Source organism: Oncorhynchus nerka, linkage group LG19 (assembly GCF_034236695.1).
Source record: "Oncorhynchus nerka isolate Pitt River linkage group LG19, Oner_Uvic_2.0, whole genome shotgun sequence".
NCBI lineage: Eukaryota > Metazoa > Chordata > Actinopteri > Salmoniformes > Salmonidae > Oncorhynchus > Oncorhynchus nerka.
Genome location: NC_088414.1, coordinates 1,140,814 through 1,151,929, shown reverse-complemented (window position 1 = coordinate 1,151,929; position 11,116 = coordinate 1,140,814). Strand labels below are relative to the sequence as shown.

The following is an 11,116-nucleotide window of genomic DNA, read 5'->3' as shown; positions in this document are numbered from 1 at the left end:
TCAGTCTGCTTTGTGTTTTCTTTTTGCCATGGAAAACTCAGTGCCGTGGTATCGCAATACTGGTATCAAGACAACCCTCCATTATTTGACCGTCTCAAAATACACCACCCTGTGGTAGGGTGTCATAGGTTGCTCCATTTACACAGCATAAGAGAAATAGTCCACAGGTAATATAATTTAAATCATTCATGTAACCTAGTGAAGTAGAGATTTCCAAACAACATCACCTATGAAATGTTACACAGGGAGCAAACATTTATTGCTGAAAACATTTTGTTTGTACAAAACATTCAAAGTTCTTCTATAAGAAGAAAATATCGAAAATGGTGACAAAGAAAGTTTTAGGAAAGAGTTCTGGAAAAATGGGAGCAACTTTTGTTAGATAGTAAAAATCTAAAGACACATGCTAATTTATGTGAGGTAGTTTTAGTTTCACCGCTAATATAATGGGCACGGAAGCAGAAACATCTTCCCAAACAAGCTCAATTGGTCCTATTGCTTAATCATTGTTTTTCATCCTCAAATGAAGTTAGCTTGCTCTTTATTTTCCCAGGACACCTGTAATACAGCAACTAACTAGTGCTAAATCTCAGACTGTTCGCTTTAATTTTATTTAACAGTACCTAGGCCTATCATTCAGAGGAATTTATTTTCAATTGATAATTAGATTAAATTTCTCCAGATAACCTACAGAACTTCTGATAAATGCAATGTGGAAGCAAATACCGTAGCATCATTTCAGATACCATATTTTGTACCGCATACAGTAGACATAGAGGTCCTACTCTGAATCAAATGCACCAATGTTAGCTTTCACATGAAAAAAGACTGTCACTCTAAAATGATTGTCTTTTGTTTCGTTAGCAGCCAATACAAAAATACAATTTGCATACTAGTAATCAAGAATCCTGAAAAATAATGAAAAATGACCTGTTCCAGACACTTGCAATACCTTTGTTGGTCCAGGTTCTTTTCACCTTACAGCAGGACAATAACCGAAAAACACTGAACAGACACTGGAGTTGCTTACCAAGATGACATTGAATCTTCCTGAGTGGCCTAGTTACAGTTTTGACTTAAATCTACTTGAAAATCTATGGCAAGAAATGACAATTGTTGTCTAGCAATGACCAACTTGACAGAGCAACAACCAACTTGACAGAGCAACAACCAACTTGACAGAGCTTGAATATTTTTTTAAGAATAATGTGCAAATATTGTACAATCTAGGTGTGCAGAGCTCTTAAGAGATTTACCAAGAAAGACTCACAGCTGTAATCACTGTCAACCGTGATTCTAACGTGGATTGACTCAGGGGTGTGAATACTTATGTAAATGACATATTTCTGTATTTCATTTTCAATACATTTGCAAACATTTCTAAAAACATGTTTGATCATGGAACCTGATCAAGGGATACTAACATGTGTAGTATTCTATTATTCAGTATACTACAAAATGTCATCACTAATATAAGGAAGCAAAAGCAGAAACATCTTCCCAAACAAATTCAGTTGGTCCTGTAGTTAAATCATTATATTTTTTATCCTCAAAATGAAGATAGTTTGCTCTTTATTTCCCAGGGCACCCGTAATACATAGTCACTAAAGTAGCAACTAGTGCAAAATCTTAGACTGTCCACTTTAATTGTCTTTAACAATACCTAGAAAGCTATTGGTGAACAGATTGTGGCATATTCCTCGTTGTGGTGGTATAAGTACCAATTGTCACCTTTTTTACAAAACATTTTAGGATTTAACGTTCATTCTACAAGGATCATATCTTAAATTCAAAATCCATTAACGCGTGCTGATTAAAAAAATAACAATATATCAACAATGTCAGTCATAAATTATCTAAAAACAATATTTATTAGGCTATAAGAGTAGTAAGAAACCACAAACTATATTCAATATGTTGATTATCAGATGTTGGGTAACTACAAACTACAGTAATCTTTTTGTGCATTTGTACATTTATTTATACCTACTTCCCGAAAATATAGTTAAATATTTTATGATAAATATGTTGAGGTTTTAGTATATGTAATTGAGGTTTCCAGTTAAACATATCAATTGTTGTTTGGAAATATAACATCAGTCAAATCCTGTTTGAATTGAAATAGTATAAACTGTAAAACAGACCTAGCATCACAAACCTAGCAAGCGAAACAGTCTTATGACTTATCCCAGGCATCATTTAAAAATTAGGCATACTACCTTTTATTATTTTTCACATAACTCTTTATGTGGCTGACTGTACAAAAGTGTGAAGAGACTATCTAGCAGGTAGCCTACTGGCAAAAAGTCACTAGAAAGGCATGCTCTGGTTCAAACTAGGTTTAAGTGCCTTTAAGAATACTATTTCCAAAACTGAAAAGCATGACTCATTAAACTTAAAGTAACTATCCAGGGAAAACCTAACTTTTAAAAGTATATATTCTGTTAACTCAAACCAAAATCATTATGTTGACTCGTTTCATACTCAGATTTGTGGCCAAAGCATAAATTGGAGAAAAAAAACACTTAAACTCCACCTCAAACTTGTATCTCAAACAGACCATTTAAAAAAATACTTGCTATTTACCCATAGAGAATGATGTCACCCTGCCTCATTGGCTGAGCAGGGCAACTTGCATGAACAAGTTGCCCCATTGTCACACCTCATTGGCTGAGCAGGGCAACTTGCATGAACATTTTTAATGAACGATATACACCCACACCATTCTGTTGTTGGGGTACGCCCACACCATTCTGTTGTTGGGGTACGCACACACCATTCTGTTGTTGGGGTACACCCACACCATTCTGTTGTTGGGGTACACCCACACCATTCTGTTGTTGGGGTACGCACACACAATTCTGTTGTTGGGGTACGCACACACAATTCCAACCCAGAAAAGCTGTGTTTTAACATGCTTGATTACCCATTTTTGGAAGGAAAAGTATTTCACTCAAATTGTAATTCATTTTAGGATCATATTTCATAGAAATCTGGAAACACTGGACTTTAAAGTATGTTCAATAAGTCAAAAACGTGCGCTAATATCATAAGTACTATTCCATTTACATAGCTCAACAGCCTCACAAGTTATGTTTACCTAACTTGGGCTACACAGTACATTGGCACACCTTAACAAACCATACTCACCATCATTGAACATACCATCATTTTCTACAACTGTACAAGTATGTCAAAGATACACTGTCTCATTTACATGATTCCACTCCCAAAACCATGAATAAATAAACTATTAATACACGATAAACAGGAGAATCCCTGATTTTCAAGGTGACAGATATGAGAAGTCATCGGAGGATAAACAAGTAAGGTTTCAAAATGGCAACTCCTCTGGGGAATGGCAGGCTAATTGACAAGATAAATGGCACTACTCTCCAACATCCAGTCCTGAGGGCGAAAAAACACCCTACCACATAGTTAACAAAAGAAAGGCCCATATATGGTTTAAACCAAGTAAATATCATGGCTTTAGCCAGTGTGCTATTGATGTGAGAACATTGAGGTAACATGGACCCCACATTAGATGTGTGACCAACCCATTCATGCTTCAAAGTCTATTTACAGTGCCTTCAGAATGTATTCACACCCCTTGACTTTTTCCACATTTGGTTGTGTTACAGAATTAATTTAAAATGGATTAAATGTAGATTTTTTTCCCCACTGGCCTACACACAGTACCTGATAATGTCAAAGTTGAATCATGTTTATACATGTTTTACAAATGAATTAAAAATGAAAAGCAGAAATGTCTTGTGTCAATAAGTATTCAACCCTTTTGTAATGGCCTCATTAAGTTCAGAAGTAAACATTGGCTTAAAAGCCACATAATAAGTTGCATGGACTATGTGCAATAATAGTGTTGAACATGATTTTTTAATGACTACCTCATATCAGTGCCTCGCAAGGAACAGCACCTATTGGTAGATGGGTTCAAATAAAAAAAGCAGACATTAAATATCCCTTCGAGCATGATGAAATTATTAATTACACTTTGGATGGGGTATCAATAAACCCTGTCCCTACAAAGATTCAGGCGTCCTTCCGAATTCAGTTGCCGGAGAGGAAGGGATTTTACCATGAGGCCAATGGTGACAGTTACAGTTTAATGGCTGTGACAGGAGAAAACTGAGGATGGATCAACAACATTGGAGCTATTCCACAATACTAACCTAATTGAGAGAGTGAAACGAAGGAAGCCTGTACAGAATAAAAATATTCCAAAACATGCATACTGTTTGCAAAAAGGCACTAAAGTAATACTGCAAAAGAATGTGGTAAACTAATTCACTTTTTGTCCTGAATACAAAGTGTTATGTTTGGGGCAAATCCAATGCAACACATTACAAAGTATAATTCTCCATATGTTCAAGCATAGTGGTGGCTGCATCATGTTATGGGTATGCTTGTAATCGTTAAGGACTGGGGAATTTGTCAGGATAAAAAATTAACTAAATGGTGCTAAGCACAGGCAAAATTCTAAAAGAAAACCTGGTTCAGTGTTTTCCACCAGAGACTGGGAGATTAATTCACCTTTCAGTAGGACAAAAACCTAAAACACAAGCCCAAATCTACACTGGAGTTGCTTACCAAGAAGACAGTGAATCTTCCCGAGTCGCCGAGTTGCAGTTTTGACTTTAATCTTCTTGAAAATCTATGGCAAGACCTGATGTTGTCTAGCAATGATCAACAACCAATTTGACAGAGCTTGAATTTGGAAAAGAATAGCATGCAAAAGTTGCACAATCCAGATGTGGAAAGCTCTTAGAAACTTTCCCAGAAAGACTCACAGCTGCTACAAAGTATTGACTAAGGGGTGTGAATACTTATGTAAATGAGATATTTCTGTATTGTATTTTCAATAAATTTGCTAACATTTCTAAAAACATGTTTTAACTTTTTCATTATGGGGTATTGTGTAGATGGGTGAGAAGTAGAAGAAATTAAATGTTTTGAATTGAGGCTGTAACACAACAAAATGTGGAATAAGTAAAAGGGTATGAATACTTTCTGAAGGCACTGTACATGCACTCCATGTTTCTCCTGTTAAGTGGCTATAGCAGTCCACACACCACAATTTCTGAGGTTCTGATTCTGACTCGGCAGATCTGAGTAGCTAACTAGACTGCAAAGCTGGCGTCCCAGGATTCTGATCTTGGATCAGTTTGTATGTGACGGTTGGCTCAGGCCGCTGCCCCGTTGTAAATCTATAAGGGTAAATCCATTTGAAGTCAATCACTTTTTGATTTAAACAACACTTTCCATACATGTTTGCCCATGGAAGAAGTGATCAGAAAATGACTTTTTGGACCTGAATGCCAAAACATTCAGAAGATAAAGGTGCTCAAAGTTGACCCATGTCACCATACCATGAGACATCCCTGTCTTCATTACTGATTTTGATGTCATTTAGAAGATGACAAAGTGTTATCAAACTATTTCATGATTTACTTCATATTATATTTAACATTTTCACTTGTGAGTTCCAAATATCTCTATCGGTCACACCAGCGTGAGTTGTTTAATACACGTGATGTCAGATTTTTTAAATTTTACTTTTATTTAACTAGGCAAGTCAGTTAAGAACAAATTCTTATTTTCAATGACGGCCTAGGAACAGTGGGTTGACTGCCTTGTTCAGGGGCAGAACGACAGATTTTTACCTTGTCAGCTCGGAGATTAGATCTTGCAACCTTTCGGTTACTAGTCTAACCCTCTAGCCACTAGACTACCTGCCACCCCCAATGAATGTTCCTAAATGTGATCAGTTCAGTAAGAGGACAGTTAACCCTCGCAGCCTGCTAATTATCTATCGGCTATGTTTCAACTAGTCAATGTCAAATTATTTTCTAACAAGTTTTATTTTCTCACAACAGTTTGAATTCAGATGTGTTCCACCTCCTCATTAATTCACATAGAAGTAGCCCATTTCACTGTTGTGGACAATTTATGTTTGAGACTTTACTGAACCGGACAAACTTCTCACTTCGAGGAGAGCCCAAGCACTTCCCCAGTGTTTCCGCAGATCAAGTATGCAGACATTTGTGCATCTGTAGTCAGAACAGGCCTCAATCTTTCCTCAGTTAGCGCTAGGACTAATGTAGCCTACATTTTCCGGTTTGGATGATTGTGTTATGCTGTTGTTACTTCTGTGAATGTCTGGACATTGCATCCAAAAATAAACTGCTCATATTCAGGACATAATGTTGTAAGGACTGTGTTTGTGCTAAATGTTTCTGTGAAAAAGCTGTGGCCAGATCAAACACTGACTGTTGTGTCAATCAAAACTGGACGTTCTAAATAAGCGTTCTAATCACACTGGTTTGAGCGTACGCTGCAGGGACCACACCCGTTTGTTGGTACGTGTCAAAGGATTAAAAAATTTAAACATTTTTTTAAACCTTTAACTTCAATTATCTAAAAATGTGTAAACTCTGATTTTTTAAATTCATATTTGCATATGTAGCTTAGGCCCTATTTCACATCATCTGAGGTTTTTGTGTTTTGCCCACCAACAGTTGAGACACAACCTGCTCTAGAATACAAGGTGGGTATCATTTCAATCATAGAAATATAATGGACCTATCCCTTCAGACCACTGCAATTTAGCTGGGTTTAAAAAAATAAAACATATTTAACCTTTATTTAACTAGGCAACTCACTACTGAATAACCTCCAGGTACACCACTGAAATGATAATTGAATAAAATGTTAACTTTAACTACTACCAGTCTACCACAAAGGTGACCGCCGGTCAACCCACCATTAAATGTAAACTTAAATCGTCATGTCTATTCTATTATCTATATTTCCAATTATCTATTTGATCTATGCTCCGTCAAGATTGTGGCTTTGAGTCCCACGAGGGACAAGTATTTTTATTTTTAAATGGAAAAAAAGAAATATAATGTGTGCACTCACACATAAGTTGCTCTGGATAAGAGCATCTGCTAAATGACAAATGTAAAAATGTAAATTCCTATGATTCCAATAGGTTTCCTATGAAGGATTGACAGTATAATTTAAAACAACAGATATTCCCATTCAAGTCAACATTCTCTGATGTCTGGACCTCCAACCATCTTTGTGGATCCACGTGAAATGTAAATGTTATTCCCATTTTACTACATTTATTAGCCAAACCATTATACCCACCCTGTATTCAAGAGCATGTTGTGTCTCAACCGATGGCAAAATATATCAAATAGTTTGACAACCCTGTTTGTAAGCTTTTCAAATGATATAAATGTAATCCGTTGATCTTTTCCAGTGATGAAGACATGGATGTTTTATGGAATGGTTAGGTATGAAGAATGGGTCAACTTTGAGCACCTTAATCTTTTGAATATGTTGGCATTCAGGTAAAAGAAAAAGCTGTTTCTGAGCACCTCTACAACGGGCAAATATGTATGGAAGGTTTTGTTCAAATCAAAAGGGGTGGATTAACCCTAAATCCACCTAAACTGATTGGAGGGTGGTCATCCAAGCTGGTGTGTTAATCTGATCCAGGATCAGCAAATCTGGGAAGCCTGCTCAGTGAAACTGATACGGGACTGTGGGAGATGACGAGGTGAACTGTAGTTGGAAATCTGATCTGGGGTCAGCAGATCTGGGCAGCCTGCTCAGTGAAACTGATAAGGGACTGTGGGAGATGACGAGGTGAACTGTAGTTGGAAATCTGATCTGGGGTCAGCAGATCTGGGCAGCCTGCTCGTTGACGGCAGTCCGGGCCTGGTGGGCCCTGGTGCAGGAGGACGTGTGTCTGTTGAAGCTGTCCCGCCACATGAAGCGCTTGGCACACAGGCTGCACTCGTAGGGCTTTACACCCGTGTGAATCTTCATGTGGCCCACCAGGTGGTGCTTCATCTTGAAGCTCTTACCGCACACGGCGCAGCCGTATGGCCGCAAGCCAAGGTGCATGCTCATGTGCCGGTCCCGTTGGCTCTTGTGGGTGAAGCTCTTGCCACACTGGCAGGGGTACAATTTGTAGACCACTGAGGCAAAGCCCGAGTGGGAAGTCTCTTCCTGGAGGCCACTGGGATTTCCTTCCAAACCACCGCCACTCTCCTCACCCCCGGTTGCACCTCCTAGCAGGTCGTTCTTCAGCCCAAGCGGGGTCCCTTCGACCTTGTCGGCAGAGAAGCCCTCCATGGATGTGCCATAAAAGTCCAGCGGGTCCTCTTCCAGGCGATCCTCCAGCTGAGCTGCCAGCTTCTCGTCGATGCTGTGGCCCAGGGAGCTCTTGCTGGCCGAGGCCTGGGAGAGGTTAAAGTTCATCTGCTCGGGGTCAGTAACCGCAGGATCCCCGCTAAACAGAGCCCCGCCGCCCCCGCAATCCTCACGCCTCTCTGACTTCACATGGACCCATTTCCTGTGGCCCATGATGCTGGGTGGGACGTAGGCTGGTCTGGAGTACTGGTAGTCCCCCTCACCAACCTCCTCGTCATCCCCGTCCTGGCTGGTGGCCTCGCTACCTGAGCCGTCGTGGTCGACCGGCGGAGAGCAGCTGCCGCCGGGCTGGGTGCTGTTGTTCTCCAGAGAGGATGGGGAGAAGCTGTTCTCCAGGAGCTGATCCATTTCCATCTTGGCAAAGCCCTCCACTGCTACTCCGCCGGCCTCCAGGCCCATGGAGCCATCCCCAGGGCTGTGGTAGCTGCTGTCTCCAGGGGAAGGCCTGTCCCCAAGCTCACCAGAAGACTTGTGCACTAATGTTCTTGCGCCGCTTCCTACCACCTCTAACAGCTCAGTGCACTTGTCCACCACGTGCCACATCTGGAGGAAGCTTGCTGCAGTGAGGAAGGCTACCACTTCGCCGGCCGGTAGGTGCAGGGTGCCTGTGTAGCAAGAGAGGAGGAGGCGTTCGAACACACATGGGTGCATGACGTCGGGTAAAACACAACGGGCGCTGTTTTTGAGGAGGACCTGGTCGCAGAAGTAGGGCGAACTGGCGGCCAGGACGGCCCGGTGAGCGCGGTACTGGTGGCCCTGGATGACCACGATGATGTCACAAAGCTGGCCCCTCTGCCGTTGCTGGTTGAGCTTCTGAAGCAGGGATCCGGAGAAGTTTGGGAAGTCCACGCGGAGCACGTTACCCTCGGACTCCATGGCAGCCAGGGTTCTAGATCTAGAACATGTAGAACATCAACAAGTCAATCATCATGTTGAAGTTAAATATGTGGGTTCTAGATCTAGAGCATAAAGGTATTACTGTACATAGGCCTAGTACTTTGCAATCCACTCATGTTTTAACTTTGCGAGCACAGTTTCTGTGATATTCCTTATATCACTGACAAAACAGAAAAATGCACTTTCACTCCCACTTAGCTAGATGTGATAAAAACAATACTTGTGATTAATTATTCATGTCAGTTTAAAAGAAGTTAGACAAATATTTCATAATTCTATTAATCATGAGATCACATGGAGTAGCTAGAACTTGCTAAAGATGGCCATAAAATGTACATAAGTGGGGTGTAGGGTTCATGTGAGCAAAGTAATACCTTACAAAACCTTTTTTTTAATTATAGTTACGAAAATGAATGACAGCTGTGATGGAAACAGGAAGGTTCCGTACAATTTTATAAATGCCTACAGATAACGTGTTCATTCCACATGGTGGGACCTTTCTGTGTCGGTAACATGTATTATGCTAGAAATGGCGGTGGAAACGCCTTCATGCGCAAATACTGATTTAAAAACCATCATATTGAAGCAAACTTGGGAGTCGGGCGATGATATAGTGTGTGGTCCTCGCACTACGACTCGGGAAACCATGCAGTTTATTAGGTACTGATGAAGTTAGTTATGAGGAACTTCACAGGGTGCTGAAAGTGCACGCTATGAGCTTCATGGTCTTTTCCAATAAATATCGAGGGACTCATTCTGGTGACATGATGATCCGATGCTTGACAAAAACAAATATCCATAATAATCTCATAATTTAGCGAACTGTTGGTTAGAAGGCATGTGTCAAGACCAGAGGACGCAGGCTATTTAGGCAACAGTTGTGACAAAACTATTGGTTGAGTTGAAAATGCGATGGAAACACATTTAGATTTGTATCATGTACATGAAAACGTAATAAAAATGTAATGCTGTGTGTCTACGTCATCACGCACTGTTTTTTCTCCGCAACAAGTCAGTTTTGGTGGAAACACTCCACTTGACGGAAATGCAAATATTTTCTTTATGCAGATTTTAGAATATTCGCATGAAATCTGTCGCCAACTAAATCTATCGCCAACTAGCTAATGATACTCAATGATAGAAGCTGTCACCAAGCAAATACAATTGAATACTCACAATGAAGAAAACGTAGGTAAGCCATATAGGTTTGAATTTCAACATCTGCACACTCTTATGTGTGCAAGTGTAAACATTTCCATTTCCCGTGTGATTCACAAGATGCTGAAAAAAACAATGTTGCAGAAGCTGGCTAGCTGAGCTATGGCGCTAACCCAAGTAGAATGCACGGAATACATCAAATTCTAACGATCATGATGAATTCCTAGGTTTTCAAGAATGACTGGCCATACGTAAATATCTAGGTGTCGTACATGCATGAAAAATAGAGTTGTCTCACCTTTGATTTCATTTTGATCTTTTGATTTAGAATACAACAGTCACCTCTCTTCCGAGTTCCACCGGATTTCTTTCAGGTTACGTCATCACGTAGCCAGGAATCGCATGGCGCGTTATGAGCAATGTAAACAAACTCACCGGCAGCCCGCCCCCACTGTCTGGTTTCCACAAGATAACACAGCAACAAAGTCACAGTCACAAATCAAATCGAATGTAATTTGTCACATGTGCCCAATACAACACCCAACACCTTACCGTGAAATGCTTATTTGCAAGCCCTTAACCAACAACGCAGTTCAAGAAATAGAGTTAAGAAAAAATGTACAGAATAAAATAAAGTAAAAAAATGAAATAAAAACGAACACAATAAAATACCGAGGCTATATTAAAGGGGTTCCGGTACCGAGTAAATGTGTTAGTCGAGGTAATTTGTACATGTAGGTAGGAGTAAAGTGACTATGCATAGATTATAAACAGATAGTAACAGCAATGTAAAATCAAATGTAAATAGTCCAGG

General features: G+C 40.0%; 1 protein-coding gene across 2 annotated transcripts; it reads right to left on the bottom strand.

The window, feature by feature from the left end:
* Positions 1–232: 232 nt before the first annotated feature.
* Positions 233–10,688, bottom strand: LOC115146978 (zinc finger and BTB domain-containing protein 43-like). 2 transcript variants are annotated; one of them, XR_010459880.1, is made up of 3 exons: positions 10,601–10,688; positions 2,663–9,142; positions 233–2,610 (listed from the first exon to the last, which is right to left on the bottom strand). XR_010459880.1 is itself a non-coding variant. In XM_029688970.2 (2 exons), the coding sequence occupies exon 2, from the start codon at positions 9,121–9,123 to the stop codon at positions 7,708–7,710; it is 1,416 nt and encodes a 471-aa protein (XP_029544830.2). In that variant the 5' UTR covers positions 9,124–9,142; positions 10,601–10,688; the 3' UTR covers positions 233–7,707. The 2 variants fall into 2 exon arrangements, 1 of the variants encoding a protein (XP_029544830.2); XM_029688970.2 differs by having other exon boundaries at positions 233–9,142.
* Between the last annotated feature and the right edge of the window lie 428 nt (positions 10,689–11,116).

Coding starts and splice junctions, on each gene's coding strand:
- LOC115146978 (XM_029688970.2), bottom strand. CDS start 9,123: ATGGAGTCCGAGGGTAACGTGCTCCGCGTGGACTTCCCAAACTTCTCC.